Here is a 24225-nt window from a genome sequence, read left to right on the forward strand (position 1 = left end):
TGTTGAGAATGTTTCCTATTTTTAAAGAGGTCAGAATCATATTCTGGCCTCTGTCAAATTTGTTTGTTTTCTCATTACTCAACTTCACTTTTTTTTCTCTATTTTTTGGTAATGATTTGTCTCCCTGCATAGCATTAAAATAGATCAGAGGAGAATTACACTTTCATCATCATTGGAGATTGCTGTTTTATGTTCCTGCAAATCACGTCTATATTTAGAGAATGAAATGTTTGCCAGAGGCTTTAATGTGGCATGAGTTCAAAATCCATCTCTCCTCGTCTTTCTTTGTGCATATTGCAGCATTTTCCATTAGTCCTTTACTTATTGTACTTGTGAGCTGTTATTTTTAGGTGCTGATTTGTTTTGTTCTGGGTTTTAGAAGTCGCTGTCAGACAACATGCCAGTTTGACTCTGCGGGAGAAGCTGTTGGCTCATTTGCTCTGAGATTTAAAGTTGCGTGTTTCACCATCATACTGCATTTGAAGGACAAAACTCTGTCACAATAAGTAATATAGTTGTGTTTTTATTAGAAATAAGTCACATTCATTTTGTGCTGTGAAAACTGTACATTTACAGGAGGTAAAACAGAACATAAAAAACAACGTTGTGACAAGAAAATACAAATGGGTATTCCATACAAGTAACTTGAGGTATGAGTCGGGCTGGACAGAGGAATTTGAAAGGACAGGGGAATTGGCTGGTAGTACATACTGCTGAGTTACTGACGAGGATACAGTAACACACGTTTACAGAAGACATGAGGTTCAATTACCCGTCGCTACACAGCGAAGAGAGTAATAACAAATATCCTGAAGCACAGTTAGGAGATATTCATAAGCTATCATTCATTCTATATAATGTTTGCTTTATAGAAGTACAATTATCTACCTGTCACAGAGAGCTCCAAATATGGAGTCTTGTGCTAACAAATCTCTAGTGAATAAATTCTTTGAATTACTAATACAGATTTGTTATACAATATTCTCATAAAGCATCTATATGCTCTGTAAATATGAGGAAGATGGTATAAAAGTTTTGAAACATTGGTAAGAAAAAACTCTGCCTAAATCATATTATCAGTCTTGCTTGAGCATCAAGCGCCCATCATATTGCACTATTTCACACTGATGGCTGAAAACACAAATGTGTTGAAGTCTCGAGGACCTGACGCTGCGCTGGAAGTCAAATCAGCGCCAGGAGCCTCTGCTCGGTCCACGAGTCCTGCAAGGCTGAGAAACAAAAGGGCGATGATGAAAGGTCGCGCTGACCTCTTGTATCCACATGTACGACATGGAAGAGCCTGCATCTTGTGCCAGCTGAGAGGGGGGCAGTGTCCCCCACCTCCTCAAAAATTCCATCCAGCATTTCCCAGAGTGCACTGCTCTTCCAATGTGAGAGTCTGTGTTCATCCTGGTGCTGGTGTTTTGGTATCGAAGCAGAATACTGGAGAAACCAGGAAATGTCGGATATTTAACCACCACCCATGTTTTTCCCGATGCAGTCCATATGGGCTCACAACACATCATGGATGCACTGAATCCATTTTGTCTGTTTTTTTTTTTTTTGAGAATAAATCTTGTGCCTGACAGGGAATGAAAAATCAAAAATAAAGGCTAGAAACTCAACAAGAACAAGGCTAATCATAACATTAGCAATAATCACTGGAATAATAATAACTCTGGTGATAACAACAGTGAGAAGCACTATCAGCGTGATTAAGCTTGAGTAATATTCTCAGCGGACAGAGTCTCATTTTGGCTCTGGAGAAGCGGTTTCCGGTGTGAAGCTGTGCAAACAAATACACAAACTGGAAGAAAGTAAAGTGATGAAAATAATAAGCTAATCCACTGCTCAAAAACAAAATGTGTGCGCCCATCTAAGAAGTGCAGAGTACTGGAGCATGAAACTGGTCCCTTATGCTCTCTTGCCTTGTCCTGTTTTGGAAGGTAACTTGGCTGGAAGAAGAGCAGCCAAGAGTTCCGGCTGGTCCTCCCGAATAGCAGGGAGGACGCGCCGTTTCAATAGTATTTAATTTTTTCTCCAATGTTGAGTTGAAGGAAAAAAGAAGCACAGACATGTCGACCACATCTTCTGAAACCCAGGCTGAGGGTTCACTCCAAGTGAAGCGTTAATGGAACCACAGACAGTCCTGGTCCATGGACACCGCTGGATGCTCCACTAACCCTTTGACCTTTAGAGCACTCAGATAAGAGGTGCTGGTAAGTCCACACAGAGAAGCTACATTAAACATCACCACCACCTCCACTCCTCCTCCATCCCTCATTCTCCACTTTCCTTCCTGCTCTGGCTGAGGGTTTGAAGACATTGATTCTGGGACCTACTTTCTCACTTCTTCCCTCTCTCGGCTTCATCTATTCTATCCATACAGGATCCCAATCTTAAACCAAAAAGGTGACCGAGGTGAAATCAGGCGGCTCTCGCTAGCCTCCCTCTTCCCTCTCAGACCTCTGTTTGCAGGTCGATGATGTCCTGCCCCACCAGAGGGATGGTGGTGCCGGCCTTCTCCCACTCCACAGAGTGCAGCTCCAGAGGCGAGGCGGCTAGGGGCTCCAGGTCTTTGCGCACCCATGCTGGGGGTGACTGCGGTATTCCCCGGACTCCCTCCCATGGCCTCTCCAGAGGAGCCTGCTGTTTGTCCTGTTGGAATACAAAGAGGAGCCACTTTAGCACTGATGTCACTCATGAGCCCTGAGCAATTCCTGGTTTAATCAGAATGAAATGGGTTTCATCAGAGGTGATTTTTGTAAAATGGAAGTCGAAGCAAAATTGCTTTTCCTTGAGGCATGTGCAATGTCTGATGGCGTGTCTTATCTAGAAGCTGTACATTTTGAGATTGTGAGGTTGTATATAAACACTCACGCTGTGGTTCGTTTTGTCACTTCCTCCTGAAGACACACTCCATCTCACAGACTGTAAGAAGGAAGGAAGAAAATACATCCTTATTCAAATGACCTCCACTTATTGACAACCATAGTTAAATACACTATGTTGTACACTGTTTACTAAGGTCATCTTCACATCAGAGAATCTTTTTTTTTAGCAGTAAAATTGCCTCTCTACTTCATCTTTTGCTTTGCATTATTTTTGAAAATTAATGTCAATGGCAATGGATGATGAGTGTAATATCACGATATGTTACCTTGCTGTCAGAAGCAGGAGACTCTCTGTCCTTCTCAGCATGATGTAGCTTCCTGTTCAGGTCCTGGAACATGTTCTGGTGGCGTTTCTTGGTGTGCATTATTTTCTAGAGGAGACAAAATTAAAAACGTTCTTGAAATCTGTGCTTGCTACAATACATTTCATATTATCACAAGTCATTTGTGATGTTTTTCAGGGAATATCCAAAAAATATTTACCTCGAAGTCCAACTCAGCATAGCGAGATTTCTGTCTCTGCAAAGCAAATGATAAAGAAAGAAAGCGGGTTTAGTTTCACAGACTAATTAGAAGCATTGCTCAAGAATCCATCAACAACTGTTCTGTCTCCTCTTACCTCCAGGGAGCTCATGGAAAGAGTCGAGATGGTCTCACTCTTAGACATCATGGAATTCATGGACTCGAAAGTGTTTTCCAGGCTGCTGTGGGTGATGTGGGACTCGCTGGACATGTTGTGGATGTTCTGGATGGGAGAGTCTCTCTCTGAAAACGACACGCTGACCTGATCGGGAGGGATGGACTTCATCCCGAAGGCGGCCTGGGGCTCGGCGAAGGGCCCGCCAAGGTGCATGAGTCTGGCCTGTGGGAGCTGCTCAACGCTGATGTTGTATTTCGTCGGGTCGTCTTTGGGCTTAGACCTCAGGGTGGAGGTGGTGTTGGGCATGAGGACGTAGCCGCTGCCGTCTGGGACACCACCCTCAGCCTGAACACGAGCAAGATCGGCATCGAGCTGCTGGAAGAGCTCCCCTTCGCAGACGTACACAGGCTTCCCGCAGGATGGGTCGACTCCTCCGGCCAGCCGGCTTTTCTCTCTCTTCAGGGTCAGGGTGTGGCTGGAGTACTCGGGAACCGCCTGCATGTGACTCTTACTGGGGTTGGATGGCAGAGTGTGGAAGTTGGAGCCCATGGGAAGAGGCAGCTGAGGAGGAGGCATCTTCTCTTCGGAGGAGCTCTTCATTCCTTTTGGGAGAAATTGCAAGAGAGAGAGTTAAAAACGATAAAGAACCGAGCCACGTTTGAACAATTTGTTTCAATAAATCAGATGCTTTAAGTGCAACGCTCACAGACATTGAAATGCAAAAGGAGAACTGGTTAAGAGGAAGAGAAGACAAAATGGACGTAAAAGGGGCTCACCTTGTCTGTTTGAATCTCCATCCTTTTCGCTATCAGACGGCTGATAAAAGAACAAAAAAACATTCTATCAGTGTTTAATGTATGCACATATTCATTTAGGGCTAAATGCAAGAGGCACTCAAGACATTAAAAAGGCAATAAGCCAAGAAATTTACCATATGCTGGGTGTGGCCATTGTGATGGGAACTGCCAGAGTCTCCATTTCCATCGTCCTTGCGGTCAACTACTCTGCACTTTACAGCCTCTTGAACCTAATGGATGGACGGAAAATTCAGGAAACGGTCCACTGCGTTCTTGCAACCAAAGCAACTTTAATTTTTGTCTTAATTCATCTTACTTTGTCCTATCCAATAGTTGTTCTTACCTCTCTGCGCAGGATGCAGTGCACCATGACAATGATGAAGCCCTCCAGAGAGTCGAAGACGGCGAAGAGGATCTGGAATAGGGCAGAGCGGCGGTCTGTGATGGCCAGGACAGCAGACATCCAGGTGAGGGCCAAGAGGGGCAGAACCACGCAGGAGCTCCACAGTGACGCCCTGCAGGGGTGCAAGAAAACAATAAATTAGCTACAGCTCCTGTTGTTGTGATTGTGAGGCTTAATATCAAAGCATGCCATCAATAAACCTGTAATGGTACTGATGAGGGCGGTAAGCACAATGCTCCAGCGTGCGGAGGAGATCAATAAGACCTACCCGGCTCTCTCCTTCAGTTTCACGTCGGTGATGCCGTCCTTGGATACCAGTTTGTTGAAGACCAGAATGCCAATCACCATGTTGACCTGTTTGCAAGGAAAAAAACACGGATGAGACGATGCAAAAAATGGGTAATGCATTTACAAACTAGACTGTGGAAAACCAAAGTCAGAATACGAACCAGAACAACGGCGGCAGCAGGGCCAACAAAAGAGTAGAGGAGTCCACCCTCAAGAGACAGCCAGCAGCTAGAAAAGAGAAGAAAGGAGAATATAAGTGTTTGATCTAAAGAAGAAGTTCTCTTAAAATAAATACAGAAACAGTAGAGAATGCAAGAGTCCAAAGCTCAGACTTACTAGTTGACGGTGCCGTATCCCTTAGCTTTAGTGAAACCCACAGACACTGCCACCACCAGAGCAGGAAGGCCTGCAAGATGCAACAAATGCAAAGTTAGAGCCTAGTAGATAAAAAAAACTGTGAAGACAAATGATGCGACACAGGTGAAAAAAAATGCAGCAAACATAAAGACAGGCGCTCTTACCCCAGCCTAAGCACAAGAAGCGCTTGCGGATGATGCGGTTGCGCAGACGACCAGTGACAGCCATGTAGGACTGCCAAGCTTCTGTCAGCACCCAGCAGAAGGAGGAGAGGAAAAAGAAGTGCAGGAAGGCAGCTACGAGAGTGCACACCACCTGTGGGAACGCAGAAGGAAAGATGAGAAATCTGTGTCAGTGGCACTGCTACCCCCCAAAGTCCCCGAAGCAGGGAGAACGGTTTAAGAGAGAGGTTAGGATTGGCTGGAGAAGTGCCTTACCTTGTTGCGAGCCTGAGTTTGTCCGACAAGAATGAGGGCATTGGAGCATATAATGGAGAGGCAGAAGTTGATAAGGATAACGGAGCGCTCTGAGCGGATGTACCTGGAGTTTTGAAACGGGAGAAGAAAAGAATGAGTTTAGGGATGAGCAGGCAGAGGAAAGGGAAACCAGAGAACACGGCGTATAACATTAGAGGCTGACAGGGCCGGACGTTGCTCGTGGGGGTTACTCACTTCCACACGGAGACGTAGATGATGATGAGGAGCAGCAGGGTGAGAGAGGAGACCCCACAGCCAACGATGAGAGTCACGGATGGGAGCAGTGCCTTGTCCATGATCTGCAGAGAGGAGACAAGACCAAACATGCCTCTTAGAGCTGATTGCAAACACACACACACACACACACACATATGCATTCATGCAAAGGAGAAACCAGCAATGAGAACCATACACACACACACACAGACTATAAAGCCTCTGGGTATGTGTGCTATCTGGAATAGCAGACAGCTCCCTGTAGGCAAACAGTTGAATGGCACAATCAGGCCATGGCTGAGGCAAGGTGACCTCAAGGTGAACATGTCAGAAAGATGGAGCGGCAAACTAAACAAATGGTCGGGGTCACTGCGTTCCTCCATTGAGCTTTCGAGTCAGCAAATGAGCTGAGGAGGATTCACACATATATCTCTCCCCGTTAGGCAAGAAAGGGGGGGTGGTTCATTTGCTGGGGGCGATTCCGGGGGGGTTGCTGTATTCAGTCATTAGTTGAAGCTGCTACAGCGACCTTCCAATCACTGACAGACATCCTGTGTTCTTCCCTTCTCTCCCTGTTAGCTTTTTTCTCTCACCATTTTGGTGTATTTGTGCCAACCAGCGGCAGCTCCTTGTCGATCCCCGGAGGGCTGAACAGGTGGACCATTATCACCTGTGCATTAATCTGCCACCACCTGCCCTTCTGATCTCTGACAGCAGCTTAGCGCTTGCCACTGCCAGCGGCGGTGACCGTCCCATGTTTCAAACAGCCCTGGCACCGAACCTCTGGTGGAGCGAACATAGGAGGGATTGTTTTTTTGCCCGTCTTCCCTGCTGCTCATTCACCTGGCGGGCCGACGGGTCACTGCTGCACACACAAATCTCAGCTGCTTGAGTCTTCGCAGAGCCCTGGCGCCTCGGCAGAGAGCTGCGTTTATAATCTCTGTCTGTCTCACACCTACTCTCATGGCTTTAATAAGGTTTTAACACCTCTGATCAAGCTGTCATCACCACAAAGCATGTGAGCTGGTGGAAAACTGTTGGGCCTACTGATGAAGAATCCCTCCCTGACAAATGGTGTGATTATATTTTTAAAGATGTGTTAAGAGAAAAAGATGAAAAACAGCTAAGTGTCTGCAGAAAGGTGAGCGAGAAAATGTCCTGAAATGTAATAAATCTGCAGGTATCAAATTAGCAGTGATAGAGGGGAAAGAAACAGACATTGCTTTGGCCTTCATTTGATTTACGACGGCCATAAATTCTTGTATTGCGGGCGTATGTGAAGCATGCTTCTAATACATTTGCCATTGTTGATAGTGTCCTCGAATTTAAGTGGCACAGTGCTGAGCCTTGAAGGATCGTTCCCCTCCGTCTCAATATGTGCTCCACATACGCTGCTCTGGTATCAAAGCACAGCTGGTGAAGTCCAGCCTATGGCAGCCAAAAGACTAATTTAGTGTGGCAAATTTGTTTAAAAATCTATCCAGCTAATTCTGAAGCACCCCAAAACAGATGGCAGATAGCAGTGGCAAGTTGTGTTTTTGCCTCAGCTTTTTACCGAATCTGGGGAAAGAAAAAAACCAACACGGTTGATACAGTATGTTCTGTTCCCTCTCCTCTCAGTCCCTATATCTGGGTTGAATCTTGTACCATGGGCCACTGAGTGAAATCCAGACAGCCGCTTTGACCTAAATATGAAGCATGTCTCTTGCCCGTCCTTGACCGAATCACATGTTCTAATTTTGAAGAAATCTAAAGCAGGTTATGGAAGAAAAATGTGCAAAGAAACCTTTTTTTTTTTTTTTTTAATTGATTATACCAGTGGTCAAGGGCGTCTGCTGTACTAACTATGCAGGCTGCTCCTATGGGCCCATCACGTTTCCAGCACACATGATATGTCAGAACTCCTGAAATGAGACCACATCGGATACGAGATAACACACTGCAGTATCTGGCTGCTTTCACATCTCCTCTCTATTTCTGCCTCTCGAGTTCTTGCTGGTGTTCCTCATACGGATCGCAAGAAGACTTATTGAAAATGTCCACAGCACACATCAAAGGATGGATGGAGAGGCAACCGAGTGGTGGAGGGAGGGGGGGGGGAGGAACCATCAGTGCATGACCAGACGTCTGTCTCTCATTGGTCCGCCTCTCTGGCATTTTCAGACTTGCTGCTGTGGCCAAAGAGGAAGGAGGAGGAGGAGGAGGAGGAAGAGGAGGTGGGGGGGTGGATGTAATCGAGAATTCAGAGATATTGGCAGACGGAATGATTGGCGCAGCTGCCTTTTTACTGTCGCGGGAGGTTGAGGGGCGGGGGTGGGGGGTATGTGTGCAGCCTATAACAAATATGGGAAGCGCTGCTCAGACTGGCAACAGCAACACAAACCCCATCTAGGATGTAAACAACAGGTTTGGGGGGGGGGGAAGAAAAGATCCAGTGTTGAGGTTTAGCAGCAGCAGAGATGCACTGCGGTCCAAATTCACGAGGCTGGTTTTGCATCTGCCTGCACAGCTCAACAGAGGAGGAAATGGAGGTCTGAACTACAAACTAATAGACATCTGTTGATTGTTTATTGTGTGCAGCAGCAATCAGATTTCATGGTGATGGACAGACTATTTCCTCTGTCCTGGAGGGGCTGCTCAGAGAGGAGAGGAGGGGGCCCAGTGTGCATGTGTGTGTGTGTATGTGTGTGTGTGTTTTCCCCCCTCAGCATCTCGGTTATCAAAAATCACACAGGCCGAGTTTGCGCTGCAGAAGCCGTTGCCACGGCAACTGGAGAGCGAGCAGCTTCAGAGGCAACACAGTCTAACGGGGAAAATTACACATTGTCTTTGCGCATGAAATACAGCAATGCACAACGGCTTTTTTTTTTTTTTTTTAACAATTTGTTGTTGAATTAAAGTTCCCCTGCACCCACTCTGTGTAGCTTTTGCAAAGATGCATCATCCAAAAAATCATGCACGATCCGAAATTACACGCACAGAGACATTATCGAACGATCAGAAAGTCGTTTTGAGTGATTGCATGATTAATTTCGGGTTAATGTTTGTTAATTTCCATGCAAACACCTATAAGCTACATCCCCAGTGCAGCAGTAATATTCATTTTGGTCAATTAGACTGTGGAGCTGCCTGCGAGCAAATCCCCATCAAATACACAATCTCCTGCAAAAATCGCCCCCAGAATGTTTTAAATGTTAAAAAAAAGGAATCGCTGCATATCAACATGTTGCTCGGTTATTTGTATCACGCTTCAGACAGGCTGCGATTCTCCGACACCTGCACGGAGACAAAGGAGCGCAGGCGGGCAGCAGCGCTACAGCAAAGCGCCTCGAAAACAACAAGTCCTGAATACACCGCACCGCATCCTCTCTCTCACACACACACACACACACACGAAACATTTAAACATATACGGTGACACAAAGAAAGAAACAAGAGCAAAAATATTGTGACTTACCGAGTCGAAGTTGACGCGCGCTAAAATGGCGAAGGTGGAGAGGCTGTCACACACGCATTTGGTTCTGAATGAATGAACGGGGACCGCTCTGCAGCTCCGAGCAGACCAAGACCCAAGCAGAGAGGAACTGCACAGGGAAGGAGAGGGAAAGGCAGCGACGGGTTAGGAGAGGAGAGAGCTGACAGATCTCTCATGTGAACGTCTCTTTGTGGGGTTTTTGTTGCAGGTTTTAACTGGTGAATGAATGCATTTAAAGAAAATTCAGCTTATGGCTGGAGCCTCATGAGTTCTCACCCAATGCAAAGCAATGCGTTTTTTTTTTCTTTTTTTCTTTAACTTCTTATGTAACATTTAAACACTAAAACAGATTTTTTTTTTTGTTCTGAGTAAAAATATTTGACACAACTTGAGGTTTGCGTCTCAGGATGCATTTTGACATTCTATGTGATTAATAGCCATCTGGGGGTATGATTCATTAGAAAGTCATCATTTGCATAATCTGTTATGTTCTGTGCACCCTTTCTTCAGATTATTGGCAACACTTGTCCGACTCACTGGAGACAAAGGACGGCATGTTCCCTCTTTTACAGGGAACATGAAGACAATCTGAATTATGATTATTTCTCCATTTTGAGCACGGAGGAGTTAAAGGCAACTAGCAGGACCCCGAGGCTCTGACTGGATGCAGAGGGGGGGGCAAGAAAGCCAGTAGGTCCAGTCTGTTACAGAGTGGTCACGGGAGGCCAGCCACAGGGCAAAAATCATCATGACAGAAGTAGGCTTGGCTGCACGGTTTAATGTGTGCCGCCATATCATGCAGATGGGTTAAATGTTGCATGTTGAATTGTGCTGCAAAGCAGGCCCCGGAAAAGAAAAAAAAAGCATGTGCGACCCGGCGGATTATTTTATCTGTATCCATCTGGATAACGTCCAGTGATGGAGAAGCTAATGGACCGCTTCCTGCGATCAGAGTGCTCTCAAGCATATGCAACTCTGCAAGCAAACAGTGACCCCCAAACTCTGCCATCAGCCAGAGCTTCATCCTCTGCCATTTGTGTCTCCATCCTGCCATTAATCACATCCGCTGTCAAAAATGAATCTAATTTGACTGGAGGCACATCGCCCTCCCTCTGAAAGTATATGAGTTAATTACATTTTCTCCTCCAATTCATTTTTTTATTTTTTTTGTTTTTCTTTTTGCTTATGCAGTTTAGTTGTTGTGGTTTATGTTTAAAAAGGTGAGTGCAGGTGCATTTCTTATCAGTCCTCCACAAGTATACAAATCTATCTAAATGCAAATGGTCCACCTGTGCATTGTTCAGGAGGGCAGAGTGGCCCTGAGGCTGAGTGGTCCAGGCCGAGTCATTCAAATGCACAAAGCATCTTAAAAAAAACCCTCCCAAACAGCACAGACATTGACCTCAGCAATGACATATGAACATAAGTGAGAAATGAGGCTGAGGCTCTGCGGTGCGACCTGCAGGTGCCGCAACAAATTTACTGTGATGTATATAATGAGGTTAGAAGACTGCGTTTTTCCCCTCATGAGGATGTGGTTCATTTAAAGTGATGCAGGAGACACATCAAAGTGAAGTGTCACTCAGCCAGAACCGCTGTGGATCAAGTCTGTGTGCCATGCAGTAAGTGTGTCAGTCAGCTGATGGAGGCCTGATGCTTCTGGCTGGGAGAGACGGGTCAGCGTAAACATGCTTTGTCCTCCTTGTCAGAAATGATTGACATGAAAAACGGATGAAATACTGCTGCTCTCGCTGTGTGTAAAGCCTTAGGGGGGGAGAATTAAAGGATCTCGGCTGTATGCGAGTAAATAAACTACAAGTAGACCAGCTGATGAACTCAAAAAAAAAAAGATGTGAGTGATGGTTGAAGCAGGAAAAACAACTTACGTTTCACTCTCGTCCCACGAGAGGCACGTCTCATTCATAGTGCCCTGCAAAGACGAGACAGATGGAGAAGGCAGTGTTAGGAATCACTTGCAGAAAAAAGGGAAATGTGTAGGTTGGGACACCTTACTATAAAAGTGTGAAATGCAACAGCTTGCTGCCAGCCACCTGCCCACATTCCTCGCAAAACCTCCCCCCATTTTTCTGTAATACACGCACAAGGCTAAAAACGGCTTCTTATCAGCTGCACAGACTAATTATTGCGCATGATTTTTCGTCATCGCCAACTGACCATTTGGTCGCGCTGTGATCTTTGCCGGGGTTTTTCGCAGACACAAGTAAAGTAAAAGTCACAGTGTCACTGCAAATGTCAGCAAAATGTCAGGCTCTGTGCACTGTGGTGAGCAAACACCCGGAGGGGGGCTGATATTTTTCCGCAAGGCTCCATTAGATTCGCTAACCATTAGGGACTTACATTGTTCAGGTGGGGGAACTCGATCTCGACGGGGGACGACAGGAGAGTCGGGGTGGGCTTGACGATTACCGACACCACCTTGGAGTTGATCAGGGTGGTGTTGCTGGGGAGGAGGAGGAAATTGCACAGTCAGTGTGGTGCAAATGAGACGCTCTCGCAGAGTGAGTGCGGTAACGTATGAGATATCTGCGAGGCCGTGCAATAAAAATGAGATCATAAATGTAAGAAAATACTAGAGCATAAAGGTAATGAGTCTTTCAACATGGGGGCGCCATCTTGTGACTACAAAACATATTTCACGGAAGGCCAGTTTCATATATATAAGAGCTGAGAAATTGTATTACCTCTGGAAGGACAGAATAGAAGCAAGGTTTCTGTAGAGGACAATGCCGGTCACAAAAGCATCGTTGCCGTCTGGAAAAAACACAAAATGCCTGCTCAGACTCAAATTCTTACGACTGCTTATCAGTTGATCATCTATGAAATCGTTCCGTTTGTTTGATCTTACCAGTCTGCTCAATAGCCAGAGCATCACGGGACACTGAGATCTTCTCCTCGGAGGTTCTGACCCAGTCCAGCATGCCTCTCCAGCCCTTTAAGGGGAAGGTGAAGTTGGAGCTGGTGGTTGTGGGACGCTTGTGGATGCTCAGCACTGAGAGAGATTGAGAGATGGGGGCTTTTGTTAGCAGAGGTCATCTATTCCAGCACAGTTTTTCCAACTCTGCTGCCGGCTGAAGAATTGTCTGAATGAAGTGATGCAAACGGTGCCAAAGTTTCTGACCGCCAGAGTCATTTTCCACTAAATCCTGTGAGAATGTCAACAGTACCGAGCCAGAAACAGTCACACAAGTCACAGGGAGTGATTCAGCGTGTGACGCTGGCATTTCACACTCGGTTATTCTTACTGTACTCGACAGATTGATAAGTTTGTGTGAAAGCCACACGTGTGCCGCGCCAGATATACTTGCACAGCGTCTTGGAGACAAGTTTTAATGCTATAGCTGACGGACCTGACAGCCTGTCAGAGTGATAACTGATGCATTCTGCTGCTGCTTATACGGACTCCGATTTGCAGGCGAGATTAAGATTGATGGACTCTCTGGCTGCAGAAAGGACAAATCATCCTGACTAGACATGAGCAGAGAGCAGCTGGCAGAGGAAATTAGGGCTCACCTAAATTCTCGGTGACTTCATAAATGTCCTGAAAGCCGCTCATTTGCATACCGATCATGTTCACAAAGTCCTCGACAAGGCGGAGGAACTCTTTAATGTTGGCACCCATCTGGAGAAAAACAAAGAAGGAACAGAGATAGAACAGAGTCAGAAATAGGGTGGATGTGGAATAAAAGCAGGGGCACATTCATTTAAGTTTCATTATATGCAATTAGCACAGCTGCAGGCAAAGCATATATGGCCATATCTAGACTTCCTACTCTTGTGCCAGTTCAACTAGTACTTTTTTCTTTCAGAGCGCTCAGCAGTGGACTGAAAGGAAAAAGAAAAAAAAAAGCACATTTCTTGCTGCTATGCAACCTCAGAACTTCCTTAAGGCCATAAATGGGCAGGCTGTTGATTCATACTCTGGTTTTTTTGTCCTCTCTCTCGTTCAGTGGAAGGGAGGGCTGCCTGACTTGCGTGTCTCTGACGCAGAACTGCAGCGATGTGGGCGCAAGGTGTGTGCTCGTATGCGATGTACTGTCTATGTCTCTTTACAACAGCCATCAGTATGTAGGATGGCATGGACACTCACAGATTGCAGAGTGGGAGTAGTGATTTTCCCCTGATTCAGTCTCGCTCTTTCTCTCTCTCGCTCTATGTTGCTGTCACCTTGAAGTGCTTTTCTCTTGTCGCAGTGGCCTTGGTAATTTACCCTCCTGTTTTTCGGTTTGTGCGTAAATATGTGTTTACTCTCCGCAGTGGGAGGCTTCGGTTTCTCGAACTTTTTCCCGACAGTCTCTCCCCTCCCCTCGGGGAGCTCGATTAGCGGGAGCTGTTCCTACACTCGCTTTAGCGGGAACATTGATAGAGTGTCATGAAAGCGGGGAGAGGATATGTCAACAGGTGGTCAAAGAAGTTCTGTTGGAGTAACTTATGAGCGAGTTAAAACAAATTTGGTAGTGCAGGATGATAAATTGAACTCTGCACATGTGGTTTAATGCTTTTCTTTCTTTTTAATTGTCTTTTTTAAGCTCCTGACATTGCCCTCTTATTGCATTCTAATTGAATGTTTGGGAGAATAAAAGGGCATTTGCTAATTTTAATCAGCTACGCATCCGGCCAACGCAACCAATTTGGATTTTTTTTTCCCCCACAAACTTGTCATCCACACTCTGACAGCTCTGTTTTTGTCCCTCACACATCACAAGCACGCTAGCATAATAGACTTATTTTCTCCCCCTGCTAATATGCACTCTAAATCCCTCATACATACACCCTCTTATCACGTACCAGCTGTGCCTCTTCCCATTTGTCACGATGTTCCTCCTTCAGTAGGTTGCTGATGGTCTGGACATAGTTCTGCAGATCATTAAATGGAGGCAGAGGTGTAAGAAGATTCCAAATCCAGCTTAATTACAGACTATTTTTGATCAGAGATGATGAGAAAGGATATTATTTTTAAACGTGTACATGTTGCCAACAAGCCTCGAGCTTACCTCCACGTCAGCGTTGCTCAGCCTCAGCCTGGTTCCCTTGTACAGTTCGGTGGTGTTCTTCAGGATGTCCATAACGGCCAAGAGGTCGCCACTGTACCTGGCGCCTTCATCAGAGGAGAATCTCAGGCGTGAAATCACCTCGGCGACTCCATCCACACTCTGTCCCATTTGCGCTTTGGAGATGTAGTCCTTTGACTGCAGACAAAGAGTCGAGAGGTTAATCTGAACCTCTGACAACTCGTCTGGAAAAGAAGCCACATGAGAACAAAGGCATTTTAATTTTCAGGAGCTTACCAGCATCTGAATGTTCTCGTAGTTCTTGGAGACACACTTGATGTGAGTCGGGTTCTCCCAGGAGGCGAGGCCTACGGCGTCGAGGGTGCACCGGCGCAGAATCAGACCTGTTAATGAGAGAAAGCAGATATTGTTGTTAGCAAAATAGAGGACATGATAATATTTACCAAGCAAAAGAAGTCAAAGCGCTTCCAGCATCCAGTCTCTGTACCTGAAGCATCAGCGGGGCAGGCGATGGCAGCCATGTCTCCGGCAGGGGTTTTCTTCCACACAATATCTCCAGTGTTCTGTTCAGGGCAGATCTCATGGGGCTCTGAAAGGTTAAAATATTCAGGTGTGATGCGATGAATAATCTGTTTGCTTTCGTATTGTGGCTGTAGTGCAGCACGCTCATTTAGTTGTGTTGGAGCCACTAACCGGGGCATCTCTTCTCATTGCAGCGCCTCTGTTCTCCAGTTTCACCGGGGCAAGGTTCTCCTCCAAAGAAAGGCCCTTCACACACTCTCTGTCTCTGCTGGATGCCTCCACCACAAGTCTTGCTGCAGCTGCCCCATGAGGTCCATGCATGCCAGCGTCCATCAACTGCAAAGAGTATTTCACAACATGAGCTCTGCACTTTGACATGTATGGTTAGTTTTCTGTTTTATCTGGATAGTAAATCTCTTTTCTTTCTTTTTAAATCTTTACCGGGACAGTCTTTCAGGAAGCAGTTGGCTGTCTCCTTCCAGCTACCGTGGCAATCTGAACCGCCGTAGGATGGCCCGTTGCACTCTCTTGTCCTCTGCATGGTGCCATTGGAGCAAGAAGCAGAGCATGCAGTCCAGGCAGACCACTCGTTCCAGTATCCGTCCACTAGAGGGAGGCAGAGGAATGTATAGGGAGAGCGTTATGGCCAGCGCAAGGACGAGACGGACCCTGGGGCTGCAGGCATCACTCGCTGATGCTATTAACATTTCACATGGCCTACTTTAGCTGACTTTAAGTGAAACAGAAAGTTTGAGCTGTGCTTTCTGCCCATAAAGCAGGACTGTATGTAACTCTGAACCTATAAGATCAAGAACCAAGTTTTTGTTGTTAATATGAGCATTTGATTTAACTCGGCTGAAACCAAAAATCACATTGGCCAAGAGAATGAACCTTTTTCACCATATTACTATAAAAACTCTACATTGGGGCATTGTCAATAAAAGAGCACAGAAACATAAGAAAAGAAAAATGCTTTTCATATTAAAGATTTAAATCTGGGAGCACAGTAGCCCCCAAAAAGATTAAAACACTTAGAAATGGACGATTGCTATTAAATGCTGCCTCGTAAGATGGTTAAATAGACAGAATAAAGTGCACAGTCCTAAAAAAAAAATCCCTTCCTATTAGGCCAAATGGGTCATTAAAGATGACTTAATTTCCTAAGCCTCTCTGTAAATGATTTGTACAATCATCTCTCAGTAATGACTTTGCCAGTCCAGTTCTCTGTTTTATACATTAACAGGAGTTCAGCTGCGGTGCACAGAGACATCTGCTGATGTCAAAGTGCAACTGCAAGAGGACAATGTTCGGATTAAGAGATCACTTTTTAAATTAAAGCATACATTATGAAACCCGATGTGGAAAAAGTGGGGAAACAGCAAACAAAAGCAGCGGTGACTTGCCTCAAAATGAGTGGCACATGAGTAGGAGGCAGAGTAGATACGGCTTCCTGACCATGAGCGCAGTATGATTCACTGGTGGTTGTTATAAAGCTGCTGACTAATGCCCACAGGGGCTTTTACTGTGATGCGTCAGGTTTAATGTCAACCCGCCACTGCAGTTGCTGTTTGTGATGGTGGTGATGCCACTAAGTGGTTTTATTAGCTCCTGTATATGAATCAGTTAGCTGAGTTGACTGTCATGATTTTTTAGTAAGGTAGTAAAAGAACAAAACTGGCTGTAATACAAACTCTACTATGATGCATCTGTTTGGACATCAAAGTGTGTGCCATCGAATCGAAGACTTTCAAACAAATACTTGATACTTTAAGAACTCACCGGGGCAGACAGCAATGTTGCAGAACTTGGTTTGTCTGGTTGGGCCGCGGCAAGGCTCTCCTCCGTTCTGGGGCAGCTTGCATGTGCGGGTACGGTCACGATAACCACGACCACAAGTAGATGAGCACAAGCTCCAGGGGGTCCACTCATCCCAAGCACCATCCACTACAAACGGAGAATAGTGTTGGTTTAGTTTCTCTCTATTTTATTTTTTATTTTTAAATGTCAAACTGGTATTTTGAATTCACTGGAGTTCTATTAAGTGGAACAGGTGCATTTTTGCAAATTCTCCAGTAGGTGGAGCAGTCCTCCACACAACCTCAGAGCACTTCTAGGGAGATTTACTTGATATTGAATAGCAGCCTTTTTCACAATCCAAATCTCAAAGTGTGAAAAGCTTGAAAATGCCTCTCTAACTTGTCTGCTTCTCGTTATCGATTTCCCCTTTTGTGAGTGCTGCTGTTTAACGGGAAATCATTAAGAGATAATGGCTTTCGCCTCTATTGTGCACTTCAAGAAGACCAAGTGTACTGAACATTTTCTAGATAACACTCTTATTTTTTTTCTCGCTCCCCTTTTCTTCCCCATCACACTGGAGAGGAAGGACGAGGCTCTCACCGGGGCAGACAGCTGTGTTGTTGCAGGGTCGGTTCTCACGCAGGGGTCCGGTGCACTGGGTGGTGAAGGAGGAAGTGGCACAGACTCGGGTACGGCTCTGCCAGCCCTCGCTGCAGGTAACTGAGCATGCACTCCAGGGGGACCACTCATCGGTCTTAGCATCTACTGTGAAAGAGAAGAATTGGAGGTTCAACACAACAAGTCTCCAATAGCATTCTTTTGGACTAATGTGCACCTTTAGTTTCTGTGGTTGAATTCAGCAAGTAAACTTTTGTGCACAACTTCTTGCTCTCTCACCTGTTTGGGTGGCAACAACTCCATGGTTGGCATCATCAGCGTTGTCTCTCTTCAAACCGATGATGGCCCTCAGACCCTGGCTCCTGTTGCGTTCTTTGCCTGAGACAGTTTCAAAATTGCATGATTATTGCACTGGATCTGAGCCAACCGCAGCAATTAAAGTGAGTAAATTAGCACAGGGGCTTACCGATGCAGGCCTGAGGGTTGCAGGCACGTCCTTCCTCGACTGTTCCCTCACACACGCCGTCGTCGGGCTGGCAGGTTCGGCTGCGCACCTGGACTCCGCCGCCGCATTCCTGGCTGCACACAGACCAGCGGCCCCAACCGGCCCAGCCCTCTGCAAGAAGAGATAGGAGGAAGAAAGGCATTGATAAGCGGAGTAAAACTTTCTTGTATGCAAAAGCATGACACAGCAAAAACACTTCCTAACTTCATATGTAGGGACTGAAAGCGAGTAATATGTGTTTTATGTGTAGAGAATGAGCAGGCGCGACTCTTTGTGAGCAGAACTGAGCACTCTCGCTGATAGATGTTCCATTTGAAATGGTGATTGTTTGCTTTTAACCACTCGGTGTGAACCGTGGCAGAGCGGCATGTGTGTGTGTGCGCGATGCCGACTTTCAAGTTGCTATGGCGACCACAAGTGCAGCGCTTCGATCTCTGCTGCCGGTGGACTGTTGGGTCTTTGTGCTCTCTTCTGCCTCCTCCCCTGCCCCGATCTAGAACACAAACATGCCCTCTATCTCCCCCGTAAACCCAGACTCCTTGCCAAGCCTTAAACTCAGTGAGGCTGCCTAAGATGAAATGGAGAGACTTAGGGATGTGTGCAGTTCAGGAGGTCCTGCCACTTAGGGCTGGAGATGCAGGCAAATCTCTCTAACACCTTTGATTTACTTCTCATTACTTTGTGGCAGCAAAGTGCACATCCTCCGCCTGCTCTACAGACACGGATCATTACCCTGAGCAGCTCCTAAGACACAAACACTGAGTGATAGCAGGAGACACCCTGCAGAGCCTCGGGGTCTTGGAGAACTCGACCCACCACCCCATCAGTAGTCTAGTAGATGACATTACGAAACAACACAACAACCCCAGCAGAACACGCTGTTTTTGTTTGCTGCTCTTGAGGTTACATGTTTGCATGAACCTCTTGAGATTTTTGTGTTTTTCTTTCACTTTGTTGCACAATTCTAGAAGCTCAGTCATGTTATGAACTTACTGATGATCTCAGCGTCGCGTCCGTTGTCTCTGGGAACTGGAAGGCATTTCTCAACATAGACGCCACCCCTGTAGCAGCTTCCTGGCTTCCTCTTTGGCGCCTCCCAGCACTGGCAGGGTGTGTTCATGATGCCACAGGGATAATCATGGGTGCTGCTGGACAGGCACTTCTCCAACCACTGGCACAGCATCTGGCAAGCAGGCATGCTTGGGTTCCTCTTCCCCACGACCAGAAACTCAGCCTTGAACTCGCTGACGTCGTTCTCACCCTGCACAATCTCCAGGCCGTTCCTTGGTGCCACCTTGCGGATCTGCAGGAACTGCTTGCTGGACTCCAGGTAGGTGACGGTGGTGGAAGCGTCGCACAGCCTGACAACCTCATCAAAGCTCTCCATGCCCAGGTAGGTACGGGAGGTCTCAATGAAGGAGTCGAACTGGAAGGTCCTGATCTGGCGGGGCACGCAGGAGTCAGTAGGCTTGGTGATTTTCATGTAGACGGTGTAGCGGCGAGGGTCGGGGTTCTGCAGGGTCCATGAGCACGGCGTGGATGGCAGGGTGGTCGTCGAGGAGAATACACCGAAGAAGCGGCTTTGTTCCAGGGTGGCACAGGTGGCGGAGGCAGGGCCGGAGGGAGTGCAGGAGGTCAAACCGAAGAAGAGCAGGATCAGGGCCACACAGGGGCCGCTAAGAGCTGACCACGCCATTGGGTCGGCTAAGATTAGGATGGTTTTGATGTTGTTGTATCTGTGACTGCTGGTTTGTACCAGGTTGTTTCTTTAACTTCTTTGTTGCAAGTTACTGCACTTGTTTCAGATCTCGTACTTATCTTCACAACCCCTCTGAAGAATTGATGGATTTGTACTTTTTAGTGTATCAGACAATATGTCATGTCTGTATCAGAGAGGGAGCTGCAGAAAAACAGAGAAATGAAGAAGAGGGGGGGAAAAAAAAGAAGAAAACTGTCATTATTCTCCAGCATCCAATTAATCATAACAAAACAGCAGATATTAGCATGCAAGATAGGAGCTTTCTCCTAATACAGTGCATTGTTTTCCAAAATATTCATGAGCTGCATTTCACTGGCCCTATTGTCAAACTAATATTTATGCATCAGGGATCTGCCTCTGATCTGTATCACAGTGTTTCAGGCTATGTTTCAATGATCTAAAATGCCCTGTTCTTCGGCACATAATTGCTCAGTGCAATTACAGTCCTTCACAGCAAGCTGGTATCTCCAAGCTTTTGCTCTTTCCTCCCACACACTGAACTGTACTGCGAATCATGTGCGTCAGTCTGACGTTCATAGAAGCATTGCCACTGGCAACCACAGACGCTTATTAGTTCCATTATTTGTGCAGTGCACTCCTCCAATTGAGTGGTAAACAAAAGAAATGGTTAGTTTGTGTCCATGGTGAGGTGTGATTACATATCCTGCTGTGGCATTTCAGCAATTGCTTTGTGAATATTTCCTGCATTACATACCACAGCATAGCACAGAGTTAAAGACCAAATGCATGCGGAGTGAAAATGACGGTCTCTCTTGCATCTTGCATATTAAGGCAAATGCAAACATGTTATAAGGCAGATGCAAGTACACTTTGCATTTGTGAATCACTAAAACCTACTCCTAATCATGCATTTTTATGCCTCTCTGCAGAGAGGCTGCATGCATACAAATTAAGCATCCACAGTATTCTTGACTTTTCTTCACTTAGTTACTTATTTTGCAAACATGCTTTATCTAAATCTCACTTTATCTTGCAGAGACTCTGAGCTCTGCCACTGTGTGGATATCCCTGCATTAAGAAAGAGCACTGTGAATGTCACTGTGCTCGACTGGACCAACAGAAGTGAGGGGACGATGCTCCTTGGAGCTGGAGGAACACTGTTGCTCAGCAACACCTTTTACATGCAATCAAGCCTATTCTCCTGCTTTCTCACATCTTCCTATTTCTTCTTTTTTTTTTTTTTTTTACTGTCAGTGATTTTTATCAGCTGAACACATCAAGAGCATCATCCATTGTGAAGTACAACATATAGGCTGTGATCAGGAATTGCTTGAGGTCTTGATAAAGGAACTCTAAGCTGTAATTAGGACTTTGCATTAAAAGCATGCACATGCTCTACATAACTGAGGGGTTAATCATAAAGATGGGGCAGTGCAGCAACACAGCAGCACAATCGACGCCTATAGCGACAGTCACTTTGAGAAGCACCTGCACTTTTCAAGCTGAGAACTCATAATTACGTTCCTCGCATCCCTTTTCACATCTCTCCCTCCCTCCCGCCCTCCCTCTCCTCTCCCCTCTGTGAGCAACGCAGCAAAGACCTCTGCTTTGTGTAGGTGGGTCTCTCTCTCTCTCTCTCCCGCCTCCCAACAACCGGAAGCTCCATGAATGGGCATCTGATGAGGCGCAGAGTGAAAAGTCCAGCTGTCATGAGCGAACTCAGTTTCTGTGCTCTTTTGCTACATAGACTCTCACGCCTCCCCTCCCTCACCCATCTTTCTGTCCCTTCGCCTTGCTTGGACCGTTTGCTGTCGTCAACAACATTTCTGCATAGCAGGCAGCCCAAAGAGCAAGCAGTTTGTTGTTATGGAGACAGGGCTTATTTTTTGCAGATCAGTGTGAAAAAAGCACAAAAACTGCAAAATTATCATCAACGACATGTTCTCTATTCATGCTGGCGTACGCAGTTTTGTAGAAGCCAGTCTCATTAGAGATTCAGCAAACACTGGGTGCATGAACAAGACTACACTACGTCGTACAGCAATAACAAATGTGATGAGATTTGACATTTTCACTGGCTGTTGATTAAGTCATTTGCATGAACACATGCATCAGAGAGCTGTAAAAAGATACCCTGAAGTAAACACTGATTTCCATGAGTGATGAAGAGGATGGGGATAAAACCAGATAGAACAGAGCCTCCTTGCAGACATAAACCTTCTGTAATAATAAAATATTCGAAGAGAAAACCAATTACTTCTCATCTGATGCTACACCCTGGAAGCCTGCAGGTTATGATTTTCCAGCTGTCACATTTGAGCTTTTCTGCTTCAGTGTTGTTCAAAATGGGATTTTTCTTTCCTCCGATTGAAACTGCATGAAGTGCAATAGACTTAGACTGACAGACAGATGGCCTCATTCTTTTCTTTGCTGAGGCAAACTTAAGAAAAGCCATTTTCGTGGCATCCTCACAGGTCATGCTTCATCCACAAATTGCTCATGCTTTCTCCCGCTTTGCCTGCAGCGCTTGCACACGTGTGCAAGAAACTAGAGCACTCGATGGCTTCGCTGCAAACCTGTGTGACAGCAAAGAAGCATCAAGCAGTAGAACTGAACAAGTCGTTGCAGATTGCTGGCATGAAGTCCCTGCAAGTTTTAGTCATGGCTGTGTGTTCAGATTCAGACAAGGACTGCAAGGTTTAAATGAACTCAGGAGTCTGTTCATTTCTCACTTGCATAGACTTTTCTCTTTGTGCAGGTTTGTCAGTAACCTCAGTTAAAGTCTTATATTGAACTACTGGAGCTGTTTAAACTTTGTCTGCTGCAAAAGCACCTGCAACAGACAGTCTGTTCCTTCTACTAAACTTAACTGTGTTGCATGTTCCACAACCGCACCCAAATCTACCGTGCAGTCTCAATAATGGGAGCACACCAGAAAGTTGTGCTGAGCAACCTGTTGCCACAGCCTAACTTTGTGTTGCTGAGCTGCCACATCGGCTCGACGCAGCGGCATGACAAAGTGCTGCTCTAGTATCCGGCTACGTGAGCGGCAAAGTGGTGCGAGAACTTTGGAACAGTTCAGCGGATCTGTAAAGGAATAGACATCATGGGAAGAAACAGTTTTGCACACAGGAGCTGGATAGTAATGCAGAAAGCAATGCAATAGAGACGCGTTGCAGGAACATTTGAGCACAAGAAGTTGAGAGAGAGTTGAGAGTTTCAGCACCACGGACAGCGACACTAACACAGCAACACATCGCTCATCCTCACTTTGGAAACTTTCACTCATCTCTGTTTCAGCAAAGACATGGAAACACACACGAGGCAAAACTTGTACTCAACAGAAATGATGCGTAAAAAGAGCGCAAAGAACCACAAGGCTCTGTCGTCTCTACTTACCTTGAAAACGTGTCTTTGAAGTCTCGTCAGTGGCTCTCTAACCGCTCGTCCAGCTGGTTCGGATCTGGACTCGGGCAGCAGCTGCTGATCTCAAAGTCTGACTCGACTCAAAGTCTTCGGGTCGGCGCTCTGGCCAAAACTTTCGCAGTGTTTGATGCCGCTGAAAGAACGCGCCAGGTCCAAGCCCGACCCCAGACGGGTCGATCCCAAGCTTCAGTGCAGTCCACTCTCACAAGCAAAGAAAAATAAAGTGACTCTATCAAACTCCAAAGAGTTTACTACCAACTGTGTTTAGCTGCTATATCCAGAGAAACTGGTGTATAGCGAAAGGCGAATTGGATATATCGGAGCTCCAGCAGACAGTCCGTAGAAGCAAACGTCTCGCTTGTCTTTTTCTCTCTAAGCTCCAGGATAAAATGTTGGTACTTCTACTCCCGGCTTCGGAGTCTTCTTGCTTGTGGTCTTTGCACTGCAAGTGGGTCCAGTCTCAGTGTAGCTTGTGGCCTCCTCTTGGAGGTATATATCCAACCCCGCCCCCCCTTGCTTCAAGTTGGAGTCAGTGCGTGGATGGAGTGCTGGAGTGAATGAGACAGCACCAGGGACGGGGAGGGGAGTGTGCGGGGGAGACGCGTTTGTGTGAGCGCGTGTGCGTGCGCAAGTGTGAGAGTGACTGTGTCAGCGCACGGAGGAGGGAGGGAGGGAGTCTGAAGAGAGGGGAGGGATCTGTGCAGAGAGACAGAGACAAACGATTATGAACACCAAACTACGCAGATATCAACGCAGAGCCAAAGGTATACCGGAAAGAGGATCAATGGAAAAGGTGTGCAAGCACGAAATGAATTGTCTTCACATCGCCACGAGCTTTTCCAGCGCGCACAGAGAGGCGCAGCCGTGGCACCGTGCTGATATATGAATTATTATAATGGATTAACATTTAATAAACAGCAATGCATTGATTTAATACAAATCACGTGAAACCAGGGCAGGATTCGCTCTCTCCTGTTCATTCAGGGCATAAGGGGATGGGATGACCCCTCCTCACTTTTATCTGGGGTTCATTAAAAGGCAATTAAAGTTATTAAACGGTC

At 46.2% G+C, this 24225-nt stretch overlaps 1 protein-coding gene across 1 annotated transcript; it reads right to left on the reverse strand.

The window, feature by feature from the left end:
- Positions 1-507: 507 nt before the first annotated feature.
- Positions 508-19714, reverse strand: LOC103356497 (brain-specific angiogenesis inhibitor 1-like). Its single transcript, XM_008280661.1, has 31 exons — positions 19012-19714; positions 17980-18129; positions 17793-17891; positions 17496-17657; positions 16878-17042; positions 15540-15704; positions 15270-15434; positions 15064-15165; positions 14853-14959; positions 14559-14753; positions 14353-14421; positions 13078-13186; positions 12413-12556; positions 12249-12318; positions 11905-12007; positions 11433-11476; positions 9529-9655; positions 6051-6154; positions 5817-5919; positions 5544-5694; positions 5359-5428; positions 5184-5250; positions 5003-5088; positions 4675-4846; positions 4466-4561; positions 4311-4350; positions 3514-4136; positions 3378-3413; positions 3161-3265; positions 2881-2931; positions 508-2658 (listed from the first exon to the last, which is right to left on the reverse strand). The coding sequence occupies exons 1-31, from the start codon at positions 19712-19714 to the stop codon at positions 2461-2463; spliced, it is 4581 nt and encodes a 1526-aa protein (XP_008278883.1). The 3' UTR covers positions 508-2460.
- Between the last annotated feature and the right edge of the window lie 4511 nt (positions 19715-24225).

This window comes from Stegastes partitus, unplaced genomic scaffold (genome assembly GCF_000690725.1).
Source record: "Stegastes partitus isolate 25-593 unplaced genomic scaffold, Stegastes_partitus-1.0.2 Scaffold6, whole genome shotgun sequence".
Lineage (NCBI taxonomy): Eukaryota > Metazoa > Chordata > Actinopteri > Pomacentridae > Stegastes > Stegastes partitus.